This window comes from Antedon mediterranea, chromosome 11, assembly GCF_964355755.1.
Source record: "Antedon mediterranea chromosome 11, ecAntMedi1.1, whole genome shotgun sequence".
Taxonomy (NCBI): domain Eukaryota; kingdom Metazoa; phylum Echinodermata; class Crinoidea; order Comatulida; family Antedonidae; genus Antedon; species Antedon mediterranea.
In genome coordinates, this window is record NC_092680.1 from 8,108,904 (window position 1) to 8,124,528 (window position 15,625).

General features: G+C 33.4%; 2 protein-coding genes across 2 annotated transcripts in view; both read left to right on the top strand.

Annotated features, from left to right (window-relative positions):
* Positions 1 to 464: 464 nt before the first annotated feature.
* Positions 465 to 14,855, top strand: LOC140063090 (uncharacterized). The gene is made up of 15 exons (XM_072109522.1): positions 465 to 809; positions 1,863 to 1,965; positions 2,211 to 2,440; positions 2,730 to 3,107; positions 3,420 to 4,145; positions 4,483 to 4,570; positions 4,758 to 5,223; positions 7,369 to 7,504; positions 10,961 to 11,284; positions 11,626 to 11,737; positions 12,038 to 12,267; positions 12,639 to 12,869; positions 13,175 to 13,249; positions 13,526 to 13,610; positions 14,117 to 14,855. The coding sequence occupies exons 1-15, from the start codon at positions 743 to 745 to the stop codon at positions 14,178 to 14,180; spliced, it is 3,315 nt and encodes a 1,104-aa protein (XP_071965623.1). The 5' UTR covers positions 465 to 742; the 3' UTR covers positions 14,181 to 14,855.
* Positions 783 to 15,625, top strand: part of LOC140063162 (small ribosomal subunit protein eS7-like) — a 47,753-nt gene continuing 32,910 nt past the window's right edge. The window contains exon 1 of the mRNA XM_072109630.1: positions 783 to 786. The gene's annotated coding sequence lies outside the window, so the exon portion shown is untranslated. The remainder of the gene's footprint in view (positions 787 to 15,625) is intronic.

Here is a 15,625-nt window from a genome sequence, read left to right on the forward strand (position 1 = left end):
CTAATGACACACGCCGTACGCGTGGTACGAATTAGGCACACATGTACGATGGCTTCGTAATCAAAGTGTCGCCACCCTTTTCGTAGTTCAAGAGGCCTATTACGTCAACACCACATACCATTATTATTATTATTGTGTAATAGATCTTAAACTCACTAATACAATTAGCAATATTTTCGAAATTCATAGTTTTTTATATAAAATAGTATAAATATTCTATAATGAGTTATGAATTCCGTTATTACTTGTGGCGAGAGCAGAGATTACAAAAAAAAAATCATTGATTTTCATTTTTAATATAAGATTGTTAATTAATCATTATTGTTTACAGAGTTATATAATATCTGTGCCCAAAGTACAGTCGGAGGAGGGATAATTACATCTCACTGGTCTGAGATTATTCAGGTACAATCGAGGAACATCTATTATTACTGTTCATTAGTGACATCGATCCATACATTGAATAAGTTTACACGGGTTCTCCTTCAACCGTTCGCACCATTGTTTGCTAAACAAGACGGACATTTCGTCATGTAAGCGCACGTATCGACTTTCGTCAAAGACCGTTGTTCTCCAGAAACAAAACCGTCCTTTCTTGAACACTGTTGATGCGTGCTTATTGGGCTTATGGCTACCACTAGATTTAGACTATTATCCGATGCTGCCAGTGGGCATCGTTCTTGCCGCAGACAAAGTTCTTTATATAAACTTTAACAGTATTTTAAATGGGTGTTTATAAATTATGTTCCGTCTCTCATTGTTATTGGTGTCCGTTGAAATAATTGTTGGTGTGACTTCACAAGATACAGGTAAGATTAGATATAACTAGATTTTAATTCGTCACTTTGACGGATCGTAGGTGATAATAGCTGGTCTTGTGGTCCATATTCATTTCTTCTCAGTGTTTATAATTTATCCATTTTTACGTGCTTGAAATGGAATAAGATACATATTAATATCAATAGAGTTATTTTAAAATGTTTAAATAGATATATATATATAAACAAATCAGGCAAAGAACATTAATTCTAAACCGCCCGGTGATATACTGAAATTTAATTAATTAATTTGAAACGATAAAGGTGAGCAAATCTGTGATATATATATATATATTATCACAAAACACCTATATCCGTTATGCCATGATACCCAATGATGAGGACTAGCAAGTGGTGCCTAACATACCACAACCAGTGTATCATCATCAGTGCGTTGTGGTATCATTTTCCATTGAAATGTTTACAATAAGCATTATGCCTTTACACTTTTAACTATTAATTCACTCACACGTTTAAATGGAACGAACTTTCCATCATTGGGCTCTGAGATTCATTTGTTGGCAGTATAAATGCCAATTTAGGCCTACACAGTAACGGTAATAACAATATATAATCAATGTTATTCCTTATGATTATTTACATACAACTCGGTGATATACTGAAATTTAATTAAATAATTTGAAACTATAAGATGAGGAACACTTGTTTACTACACAGTATTTAAACAAACGTTGTATTATAATATATAGTGATGAAGCGTGAATAGCAACATGTGGTATTTCAACATTCTGTGCCGGCCGTGCTCGCTTTTTATTTTGTGTCGACAGCAGCTGGACGGCTAGAAATGAGCTTCTATTGCAGGAAAGCAAAATAGTATTCATCCGTTTGGCATGCAAAAGAAGATAAAACTTAATACAGTAGTGGTGTAGAAATATGCGAAAACTAAATTTCATTTGAACATTGATTATTTAATTTAAACAATTGAATAACATGCAACAGTCACATCGAACCAATAGTTCATTTTCTCAACCATAGATTATGCCATGTCATATGCCTATAATATGCCTAATTTTCCTCTTTCAGGTCTTGGCTATAAACCGCTGCGCTTAGTTGGCGGAGAGAGTGATAGGGAAGGCCGGGTTGAAATTTACCATAACGGTAGTTGGGCGACAGTATGTGATGATAGGTAAAGTAGATAACTAACAATGTATCATTAATAATATATGTTTTAATTATTTTAGATAAAAAAGCAAAGTATTAGGAATTGGTGATAAATTTAGATAAGAAAAACAACAATCCTCTCCCCTGTGAGACAGTAATTTATACAAAATATTATTCAGCACATGTTTATATAATTTCATTCACCTTTCATTTATTGAGAATCATTCATTTTAATCCATTCTAAGCATGATGTATGTATTCAATCAATAGATGGGATATTCGAGATGCATTTGTAGTGTGCCGTCAAATTGGATTTACCGATGCAGTAAACGCTACCATACGATCTTCCTTTGGACGTGGAGAAGGAGAGATCTTATATGAAAACTGTGAATGTCGTGGAGATGAGTCTTCCTTGAACGAATGTCTTCACTCGGCCTTTTACGACCATGACTGCAGCCACGGCGAAGACGCTGGCGTCATTTGTGGCGGTCATAATGTTGGTAAATAAAGGAAATTCACTATGTAAACATCTAATACTTATTACAATAACCATTCGGGGATTATTGGTTGCTGTCATGACAAAAAAAAACTGAAGCCTCCTTCATAAAATCAATACTTTTCTTAACGCCGTTTCGTTCATTATATTATTAAGTGATAACGCCTGGTGAGACTATTTTAGAAAGACATACTTACTATATTTACTATCATAATGCTTTGTATTTAACAACGTTCTTGGTTAATGTATAGTAGCAACTATTTATTTCTAAATATTTCTTACGTTTGTATAAGGTACTGGAGACAGTTCCATTGATGATAATTTATCAACTGCTGATTCCTCTTCAAATATCGAAGGAGAAACATCAAATCAGCAATCGTCATCGTATTCATTTAATATCCAAGAAGCTTCCCAGGTTCACATAATGTATGACTTACAGAGCAGCAACTCTGAGTCTACCCCATCTGAAGAAATTAGCTCTAGCGTATCTAGCAATACAAACACTAGGCCTATGATGGATGAAAGTATACCAAGCAGTACAGCCGAAGACGATCCTTGTTCGGAAGACAAATGTGAAAATGGCGCCACTTGCGAACTTGAAGGAAGTAATCCCCTAGGATATATGTGTATGTGTGCCTCTGAGTGGACGGGAACCTATTGTGAACTTACAGGTTTGTATTTCCATTATTGTGAATATAAAAAACCTGGTGTCTGTTGGCATTTACTGTAGGAGTTGACCATGATCTAAGAATGTTTATGGTAAACTTCGTCATCGAACCACTTTGAACAAAGTTTATAACATAGGAGATCATAATGGACAGATTTGGATTATCAAAGCATGAGTTTAACTTTAGCGGGACCAGTAGAGCATATTCAGCCAAAACCCCTCTCTGTATCATTTTATTATTTTACTTTATTATTACACAATTATTACTACATTCATATTATTTTAATTAATTTATAAATAATCTATCTGTTTCCAGTCTTAGATAATGATACGGAAGAAGAGGAGGAATTCGATAATGACACAGACTATTACCTTGAACCAACAGAGGAGTACAGCAGCATTGGATACGAATCTACAAGAATGATAGGCAGTTCAATTCCAGCATCAACTGTGGTGACGTCACCAACAACCACCATGGCCACAACATCACTGACAGAAAAAAGTACACAACGGTTATCAACACAAATTAGAAATGTAAATAATTCAACGACTAAAAATAACATTTTAACAAATCAATATATTACCAAGACTCAAAATCTTACACAATATTCTACTCAAAGTGAATATTTGACATCTGAAACCCCTACAAACGATGTTACGACTATTTCCGAAGCAACGACAAACAATGGTCATGAAAATGTAACAAACGTAGAAAGCATTGCAACCTGGGACCATGCTTCAGCAACAGACGATTTGGAAAGGGTAACCGTTACAACACAGGCTGTTTTATCCACTAAAGAACTGCAACAACGATTAACATTAATAACGTTAAATACCACCAAGGCTTATGACGGCTTTATAACAGATATTTTGAACGACATAGCAACCACAACTTCGGGAGAAAAATCGATGTCAACAAAAAATTACGACGGTAAAATAGAAACCTCCACAAGCAATTTGAATGACAAATCCATTGCCACCGAATCAACTCCAGTACTAATAAACGGATCTGCAAGTCCTTCACAATCAAATAGTTATTTTGGTATGTATGATGAATCTTATTTATACTTATAGTTCACATAATATAACCCAAGATATGTTAAAATACAATAATATATTTGTTTCTTTTGCAACTTTGGTGTTTATTCCTTGATTTGGAACATTTTTGTGTGACGATAAAGAGGGCGCTCTTCATTGTAAAAGTAACAAGGCATGCAGAATCGTATAGTTCTTGCAGACTTTTTTAAATTTTGCAATGATTACTTTTACAGAAGATAAATCAATCATGTCTATTATTTTTAAATTACTTTTTTTAAATACTTATTTACTCTTCGTAAGAACACTGAGTAAGAAAACTCGATCATTTATTTTTTTTACAGATTTACAAACACTTGTACTTATTGGGCTTGGAATAATGATTATGATTTTGTTGATTTTAATTGCAATAACATTACTAAAGAAAAGACGGTAAGTACACATAATATGAAAGAGAAGAAACTATCACACCTATTTAATAGTTACGTCACAAAGAAACGTAAAAAACATAAAAGAAACGACATTGACGATATATTAAATAATGTGTTTGTGTATATAGATTTATCTATTGTATTCAACTTGGTGTTTAAATATAATTCAATAAGTTATTTCTTTTCAGAACAAATGATAGTCCTAGCCCTAGCACAGTGGTTGAGACAGGAGACAAATCGGATAATGTAGACGTATTATCTAAATCTACTGAGTACACAAACATCGCATTCGATAATTGTGAAACGCAAACGCACAGCGAGTTGAACTATTCACCTAAACAATATCTAGAATCAATATCATCTTCAATTGAAATCTCCCCATCAGATAACTTTGCGTCACAAACGCGTCAATCTAATTCAGATGATGTTCTTAACGCGTCAACAAGCCACTTTTCACCTCAGCAAAAGACAATAGTCGACGTTTCCCCCTCAACATCTCAGCGGCAATACTGTCAAACCAAACAAGAGAAACAGACGATGATAAATGTATGCCCTGAACTAACTCAAACAATAAAACGGCCAACATCACAAACGAAGCAGTCAAAATCACAAATGGTCGTCAAAGCGCAAATAGATGAGGGGATAGAAGTATTATAAATGTTTTGGCAAACACGAAAAAAAGTGCAATTGATCTATCTATGTTTGGTTAATTAGTATAACTAAGAGTTAGATAGGCATACAGAGATTAAACTGACATGAAAAGACGTATACTTTAAAGTTTGTTTTAAATTCGTCAAACTCCAAGTTGAATTGATTAATGAAATTTCGGAATTACGACTGTATTTAAAATATTAACAAATACAGTACAACAAAGAGTACGACTAAATTATATAATTTAACTAAAAATCTGTCTACAGTATCAAACTAGTTTGCAAAAAAAAAGTGATGTACCTAAATATGGTAGTGATATGCTTAAATATGGTAGTGATATGATATCATCGTCCATATATGGGAAAATCACATTTTGTTGTCTCATAAAGTTTGATGGTGTATTAAGAAGCCTTGTTGTAGTTTATAATTAGGTATTTGTATAATTGTTGTCAGATCCTATGTTACAGCATTGTAAAACGTAGATTGTTCAAGTGTACTAGTGCGTCATAACCTGTGTGAATATTATTGTATTATCTAATGTCGACGACGATGCATGATGAACGTACATTATGTATTTTATTATCGTTTAAAGTAACCTATTAGTAACTAGAACCAGGAAAGATTAATTTTACTCTTCCCTGCTAACACTAAATATTACAGTTTAGATATTGCTTTTAATGTTAACCATGCATGTAGCCTACCCTACTTCATTCAATGCCAAACATCGAATAAATATACATTTCATAACAATTTTCAAAATATTATTGAAAATTAAAATGGAATGTTTACAAATTCATCAAATTGTATTAATTGAAGGAAACGACCTTGAATACAGCATAAACTATTTCCAACCCTGGTGTATTTCGCAAGAATACACTGTGTAGGCAGTACGGTAACATGCTACACCCATTTTCAAGCGCACTCAACAACCAAAGTAGTTCATTGTTTAGTCAGGGAGTTGTACAACTCCCTGGTTTAGTTTGTGAGAATTATGACTAATATCTAGTAATGGCTTTATCTTTGCTATGTAGGTTAAATGCTGTTGATTGATACTTTAGCTTGATTATAATTGTTGTTCCTTTCTTTATAATATAACCCTCGCATGTTTTTAACGAAAATAGTATGAAAAGCTAGCTGACTAGTTAAGACTTTACGTTGTATTTAATATATAAATGGAGGCACAAATTTACATAACAAAAAATCAATTTAAAAACCTCTTGATAATAACAATCGACTTTATGTAGTTTTATTTTACCGACGGTGCGCTTTTGTATTTTCTGTATCTGTCTTTTCATCCAGGGTCTTTTAAAATTCCGATTGGAAAAATAAAGTCGTCAAGGTAAAAATGTTTGTTCATAAAATACAATTCTTTCTTTACTTTGTATTCGGATTGTTGAAGAACATGTCTATCAATTTTATGGTCAATTAAAAATAGCAAAAAGACAAATGTTGGATTTTTATCATTTCTTGCTCCAATTAATTACATGTCCGAACAATGGAAGTGACCTGTCTGTAACGTTTTATTGGGGAAAATAATATACAGCCAGTCAATTCGTTTGTAATAAAACTATAAAATAAAAGTTTAGAACGCACTCGACAAAAACCCAAATTGTGTAGAAGATTTTCGGTAGTTGAATCTAAATTATTTCGCATTATCATAGACAGAATATGTTATACAGTGTCACGTAGGCCTATCCATGTATCATAGGCCATAAACCTTACCTCAACTACATAACATGGGCCACTATTAATGAATTTGATTCTGGTACCAGACCGACAATGTAATGTGCATAGAGATGCAAGCGTGGTGTTATTAATTCTTTAATCTATCATGCGAACGTGATTTTACTTTTTTAAACCATGAATCACCATAAGTTCTATGTGTTGTTTAATATTCCAAAGAATTCAAATTGTAATTCAGTAAGTAACATGCTATACTTCTTACCAGATGTTTTAACTTTAAATCTGTTTCGAAGAAGCCCTTCGTTTCAGTGACTCGTTCCACCTTAATTACTTCACTGTATCAAACACCGAATAATTTACCCATTGTCACAATAACCAATTGTAACACAAACCCTTTTTATCCATCAAAACGATGCATAAAAGAGACATGCGCTAGTATGCACACACATTTTGTGCTTATACTAAAAACGAAAACAACTGTACAAAATACTACTGTTGTATTGCATTAGTTTTACTAACATGGATGTTAATATTATTCAAACGTTTTTGATTTATTCCATTTTGGGGAGTTTGGTACTAGTTTCTTCAGCGAACATTTTAGGTAAGTTAATTTTACCATTTTTGTGAGTTTTAAATCATTCTGCTTATCCGGATCGTCGTTAAAATAACTCGTTCACTTTGACAAACTATAAAATAAGTAACATCTCCGCATAAATACGAAAACTTGTTATGGGGTAGGGGAGAGAAGTCATCGGAAAGTAAATTAACACGTATACTCGGATAAAACCATTTTAACTGTTGTCTTGATACACATAAGTAAGAACATTGTGATATTGGAACGGAATTCTCACCGATATCGGTACTATACAGAAAATAGTAAAATCAATGCTTTGTAACTGAGATTGGAAGATATTTAGTAGGAAGGAATAGAAAATAATTAAATAATAATAATCATAATAAGAATTAATAATAATTTCACAAAATAATGTTGGAACGAGGTATACACTATTTGCGTACATGGAGTTTAAAGTGCATACAAAAATACGAACAAACATGGTTATAGAAACCAATTCCACACTGGTTATTAGGCTATTCGTAATTCTGAATAAGGCATTACCATAGCAGCTTACTTTCAGTGGGCATGTCGTCAACCCAAAACAAAATAGAAACCCATTCCTCCCTGATTATTAGGCTATTAGTATTCTGAATAAGGCATTACCATAGCAGCTTACTTACAGTGGGTATGTCAACCCAAAACGAAATAGAAACCAATTCCACCCTGATTATTAGGCTATTAGTATTCTGAATAAGGCATTACGATCAGCTTACTTTCAGTGGGCATGTCGTCAACCCAAAACAAATTAGAAACCCATTCCACTCTGATTATGAGGATATTAGTATTCTGAATAAGGCATTACCATAGCAGCTTACTTACAGTGGGTATGTCAACCAAGAACAAAATAGGAACCCATTCCACCCTGATTATTAGGCTATTCGTAATTCTGAGTAAGGCATTACCATAGCATCTTACTTAAAGTGGGTATGTCAACCCAGAACAAAATAGGTACAGTTAATAGGGCTTAGAAATAAAGCGGGAAATCCCGACATAATCCACATTAACAGGTTCACTTTTAATAACGCATCTCTGTTTATATCCCAGGTGTATTATCAACACGTTCATCTTTTGTAAAATAATAGTCGCGTGCTATTCTCTCTACTAAGCCTGTATAAGCGGAACTAATAATGCTACCAAGCCTTTTATAATCGCGGTTCGTTCTGGCACCAGAAAGTTTAATCACAAGGTCAACATTTTCGATTTTAAAATCTGTGATGTGCTTAGAAGCTATAGTTTCACACTGACATTACCAAATTTCATTAAATAATTATTTAGGATACTTACCGTAAGGGCTATACAGAGAACTTCTAAAATGAGGATAGAGGCTCCGCAACTCAACAGTATCAAAATCATATAAGGCCGTAGTGTTCGTAGTGATATAGTAATATCGCCTTACATTCACTGAAAAGTTTCCACTTAATAGGGGTGCTCCCAAAATAATGGTTCCCCCATCCCAAAGTAAGGGTTCATACTGTATCTCGATGACGATTAAAAATTAAATTCTGGAAAAAGGCTTACAATAAATCATATTCAATATAAGCCTAAATAAAATGGAACGATTGAAATTATTATTTTTTTGTAAACATTCTGTTTACTTCCACAAAATGCAATGCATAATATGGTTTGTAAATACGATATAAAAGACACATATTCTGTATGAATTGGTAATTGTTGTTGTTGGTATTAGTCTATGGATTTAAGACACCCCACGCAATTAAACAGAATTAAGTTCGACTTAAACAATACGAATGACAGGTTAATTTTGAAGAGGATATACTGTACAACATAATTGCCAAAAAAAGACTTAAAGAAACACACTACATTTCGTATACGTGTTCATACGGAAAAACGGGCACTTGTTCGTAAGTTCGTACACGTGTCCATAAATAGGTTAAATGGTATGGTACGTGTGCCAAAAACGACAGTGTAAGTTTCTTAATGTGTTCACATAATTAATGGTCATTTGGTGGCACGTAAAAAACAGAATCTCGTAACACTGAAGTTAGTAGATGCGTCCATACATATAACATACGTTAAATAGTATTATTAAGTGTGCCAAAAACGGATATTTGTAGCACTTGCTTCAGTTGATGACATCAAAATGATATGGGACGCGTGCGCTAAATGGTCCTCACATGGCAACAACTCGTGCCTTTGTGTGAATCAAGTATTATTCATAGACAGTAAACTTTAAAGTACTGTATAATGATAGAAGACGTAAATTGTTTGTCGGTTTGTTTTTTGCTTGTGCTAGTGTACCGCGGTACTGAAAATGTTATGTGTAATATAAATGACTGCCTACTTGTCAATAAGTCAGTTTTTTGCACTTTCTCGTCACGTTTCAACAAATTAAATTATAATAACAGTATTTTAACAATTGTCAATAATTTTAACTTAAAAGGAGGATAACATAGAGTCCGACGCCAGCATGACGCTATTAAAAGTATTCTACTTTTTACAACTATTAATAAATAATAACTGTGGTAATACATCCATTATGTGTTGGGTAATATTGCGTGTTAGCAATTCAAAAAGTCGTCTGCATTTGAGCGTCACCAGCGTGCGCCACTGATTCTGGATACGCAGACTAGTGAATAGGGAAACACACAGGACCGTTTGACCTAACTTGTACTTTGTGATTTTGATCTCATCGTATTATTTATCATTTACAAATATTCATTCTTTTGTAGTTTTTGAATGAAATTTAAGAATCTGTGAATAGCCTTGATCTTGATGAGTGCGTCAATATAACAGAAAGCACAACTTTGATATAATCTGCAGCCTAAATAGGATCGATTAGATCTATACTTTTGATCGTGTTCACTAAATTAGATAGTAGGCCTAGATATATACAGATGTAGGTTATAATGTTATCCGGCGGCTCGGTAAATAAGAGACAATGGATCGAAGTAATAATTGAAAATAGTTTTCAAGCAACCGATGGTTTTCTGACCCAGTTCTCTGGAGCCAAACAAATTGTTCCCTTTAATAAGGGTGTTCTCAGACTATAAGATGGCCGTAGTGTAAAAACATAACGTATATTGGGTGTTTTGCAAGGTGGAGTTATAGGGAATTCCTTAACATTCTTGCTATTCGTCCTATATAATATGTTTTTGTAAATGGTAATGGTGATTTAATTGAAAATACATAACTTTAATAAGCTTACACTTATTACATTTTTATATATTTCATGTTAAAATGGAATCATATCAGTGGGTTTTAGTTTTACATATGGGAATATGTTTTGATAAATTGTTTATGTATGTATATATTATGTATGTATATATTATGTATGTATATATTATGTATGTAACATTTGGCAAACTACGTCATAGTTTTAGTTCATTTTCAAGAAAAAGACCCCTCGCCATTTGCAATCCAACATATGGCCGGGCTTGTACAATACACTTTCTACAAATACCATTATGTTTACACATCCAGGATCAACGGTGCGTTTGAGGGGAGGTTCTACGAGAGCAGAGGGACGTGTTGAAGTATACCATAATGGTGCATGGGGTACAGTATGCAACGATAACTTCAATCTCAACGAAGCGTATGTTGTGTGTCGACAACTGGGCTTCTTTAGCATCAAGAAAATTGTGAATAGAAAATGGTTCGGTGTGGGCAGTGGTGCTATCCACCTCAACCATTTAAAATGCACGGGAGTAGAATATGGTTTGTTGAATTGTGAGTACACAGACTTTCCGAGTGAGTGTACGCATAAACAAGATGCCGGGGTACTATGTCTTTCAAAAGAAAGTACAGGTAAGAGACGGTTCTAAATTTAAACAATAAACGAAAGATTTTTTTACAGATCTTCGGGCTACTTTATACAACTTTTATAGAGCATATAACATAACCCACGAAATTAGCCTGTGATGGATAATCAAATACATGAAGCGCTCTTTAGTACATGCGTACACATTTTTAAACTAACTTTTGTGACATCATCACATCATTATATCGATTTTCATGTCAATAGGCATGGTCTTTTGGTTGTTAAAAAAACGATAACTCGTGGAAGTCGTCGTGGAAACAAACATGCATCCAAACAACTTGTTGCATATGACATTGAAAGAAACTTTTATTTTTTAATAACTATAAAGAGGTAACGGATTCGCGCTATAAACCAGTCCGACTTGTTGATGGGGAAACGGATTATGAAGGCCGAGTTGAGATTCTACACAAGGGGAAATGGAGCAGTATTTGCGATGATAAGTAAGTACAGGTGTATCATCATATCATCATTATAATTAAGGAGCTTTCGACAGCCTATGACGTCATATTAATTCCATGTACTTGAATTTGAATTGGGTTGTCAATTTTTGTGTCAGTCGACGGATAAATTTAGCCGATTCTAGGTCCATGTCACAACCCTGTATTCTCTTATTACAAACATCCACATTTCACATTTCACATTTTGACACATGTGAGCCCGATAAACAAATACAACTATGTACTACTAACACAAAGGATCATAGTACAGTACCGTCTGATGAGGTTAATTTATCTTTTTAGTTGGGATATCAAAGATGCTCGAGTGGTTTGTCGTCAACTTGGATACGCTACTGCCCGTGCAATAGCACCACGCGCAAAATTTGGTCAAGGAAAAGGCACTATTCTATTTGATGACACATTTTGCAAAGGCTATGAGAAGTATCTTAACGAATGTCCACATTCACGGTACGATTTTCACGATTGTAGCCACGGAGAAGACGCGGGTGTCGTCTGCGAGAATTTACCAAAGGGTAAGCGTAAAGTTAGATATTGTTGATAATCGGTGGTCAAATGCGTTTGGTTTTGAGTACAAGTAGTAGCTTCTTCATCTTGATTCCTACTTGGACGCAGCGGTAAAGACGTAAGCGCACCGTAAGAAATTTGACCAATCATGACACGTTGAATCCCCGAAATGTCGCTTGTGATTGGTCGACCTACCTTGCGCCTACACGTCTCGTTGCGTCGCGTCCAAGTAGGATTGTTGGTGTGATATGTATGGGTAATAAATGACAAAAATGACTGAAACGTAACACTGTGTATTTACCTTGGATTTTCTTTTGGATAAATTTTAAACTAGTCTATTTCAATATTTATAACTTACAATATCATGTCTTTTTTATAGTACCAGAATCAAACCCGATTGATTATGATATGGGTTTAATGGACTATCCGCAAATATCCAGTTTTTCTGACATATATATATATTCGTATGATTTCAAAAGTGATCTCAAATTTGAATCGAAACATTGCATGGAAGATAAATGTCAAAATGATGCTACTTGTTTAGAGCTCAATTCTACAAACGTGTGTGTTTGTAAATATCCTTGGTCTGGTCATAACTGTGAAATTTCAGGTAAGATAAAAAATACGTTATCAGCTATATTGTAAACTCAAGCAAAATCCCACTGGCTGGCAGCTAATTTAACTTGGCCTATTTTTTGCTTTAATATACAGTTTCTTCAGGTAAATACTTTTGGTCAAAATGGATAAACCTGATATTATATGACATTAAAATGGAATATTCAATATTTTTTTCAGCGAGACAATAGGTCTACATCGTTAACCGTTCAAAATTAATCTAATTCATTTCTGGGCCAATTTTAATTTTTATTATTCAGAGTTTTCATTAATAGTTTTTTGTTGATTGCACAATTACAGGTCTTACTTTGCTGAATCCACCTTATACAGTTAGACATGATGGAGACGACGGGCACTGGGCTGACATATTTAAAGGTAACCATCTTCTATATTTACATTTTCTGTTTATAATATTTATTTCTTCTTTTCGAGTTTTTAAAGTGAGTCATAAACTAAGACGATCACCACATGGTCCAAGTCGGTCAGTCGACCCCTCATTTTGTACTTTATAATCGTTCACTTTCCTGCTACACATTCCCAGTCTTCCTATAAGTCTATGGCAAGATTTCGTACTACGCCAGACCACCTTTAATAATGTTATGGAATAGCAATGTTTAATATAGAGACATTTTGTGTAACTTGCATTGTCAGATATCAATACGTACATCGTATTTGGCGGATTCTCATTTCTTGTGATACTCAGTGTTTTTATCGTATACGCCATCGGAGATATCAGGTAGGTCTAAATACGATTAATTAATTCATTCATTAGCAATACAACACACAAGAAAATGATGTATAAGGGAACAAGATTACAAACAATGGGCCTCACTATACTTGTAAGGGGAGGGGCACCTTCCATCAAAAGCAAAAAAAAACATCGTCAAAGATTAATAATAATAATATTCAAATACAAATTTTGCAAATGAGCACCGATGGTAGAATGATGACAATGGTGATGATAACGGTGGATAAAATAACTGAGAAAATAGGCAACGTTCGACAACCTGTGGCCGTATTCACCATTCACACTATAGGGAAACAACATAAACATTTATATCTCTTATTTAAATGAATAGGGCCTACAATTTAAAGGAAATACTTAAATAAGGGAAATAAAGTGTGATTGGTGAATATGGCACCTGGCTAAATCATGGCATGCATAACAATAACAAAATATTGCGGCCAAAACAATTGTGCTTCTAATTTATCTTTTTTTTAAATTTGCATTCTTTTATTCAGACATAGGCGACGTGAATTAAAAGAAAACAAGAAAAAACAACAAATTATGCCAACGCATGTTTAGGAGGAGGATGTTTTGGTCTCAGAAATATATTACGTCACGACTTCTATAACATCTAAGTTGGTGATTGAATAAAAACAATTCAAATTAATTGAATTAAAAAACATTGTAAATTGTAAATATAAGTGAATATTGTTTTGTTAATATCTATATAATGTGTAACTTCTAAAATGTGTATATATTTTTATATCTTAAAATAACTTTTTAAATGTTTCTATATTTATATCTTACATCTTTTTGGCTGTATAATATTATTATGTACTAGGCCTAATATTTTTTTATTTAAATGTCTATATATTATATAGACATTTAAATTAAAAAATATTCTGTATGTAAATGTAATCATACTATTTCTTTTTTCAACTTAGGTAACTGTTTATATCAAAGTAAATATTTAAGAAATGGTGTATGCAGTAGTAGGCTACACTGGAATTGTCGACGTTTTGTAAAATAATGCAAATAGCTCTAGGCATAGAAGAGCTTAATAATAATTATTACTTCCAAAAAATTAAACCAGGTTACTCCTTGTCTTAAAATGTACGTTTTATGGTTAATTAGGCCTATGATAAAGGCCTAGAAACTGGCCAGCTAATCTAGCCTGGCATTTGTCTAGTTACTGCATTAATTGTCTTTTTTGTGACATGCAAAATCCGTTAATAAAAATTGGAGAAGACTCGACCATGATGGTACGACTAGACCAAGTATTTTCTCTGAAAAGTTACGGTTCTGTCATTTGTTTTGCACGCCTTCACACACGATCGATATCGAAAACAGGCCTAAGTTGGTGCATCACAGAAGCAAAATGAAAATATCAATCCGCGCGCAATCGACTTATTTTTTTCACATTTTTACCGTTTAAAAACGAAAAAAACAGGCGATATACCGTAAATGATTATGTCGTTATTACCAGCTGCTCATCATCCTGATGTGATAATAGGCCTATTTGTGACACATTAAATTTACGTATAAATAGACGCAAAGTAAAATATAATACTAATTAATTATTTAATTTCTGTTAACGTACAGTCCTTATTATATAGATTTATAAATAAAAAATTAAAAAGGCCGATTTATTTTTTCTTTGTGAGTGAATGCCTCATGCGTGATTCAGCAGGCCTGTTGAAAAAAAACAACAATTTCCGCAAACATGGAAGTAAATTGTAACGGTGGTTGTAACTTATTTCCCCATTCTCAAACGAATACGTGAGTATAGGAATATCGTATCAAATACATTATTACTTATAACTTATAATGTAGGCCTAAAGCAGACTGAGGAAAATTATTGTTTGTATTTTTATGTGGCAAAGTAGGCGTATTTATTTTTATTTTATTTTATTGTTTTTGCATACTCATCAACATTATCCATTAATTAAATGACTAATTAATAAAACTCTATAGATTAAAGAAAGATTAGTTGTGGTTATGATTTTTTCTTTCCAAATCCAAAA

Bases quoted from the DNA above. Each gene is read 5' to 3' on its own strand.
- LOC140063090 (XM_072109522.1), top strand. From the start codon at position 743: ATGTTCCGTCTCTCATTGTTATTGGTGTCCGTTGAAATAATTGTTGGT. The intron at 2,441-2,729 runs GTAAATAAAGGA...CGTTTGTATAAG, and splicing joins TTGTGGCGGTCATAATGTTG to GTACTGGAGACAGTTCCATT. The intron at 11,738-12,037 runs GTAAGTACAGGT...TTATCTTTTTAG, and splicing joins AGCAGTATTTGCGATGATAA to TTGGGATATCAAAGATGCTC.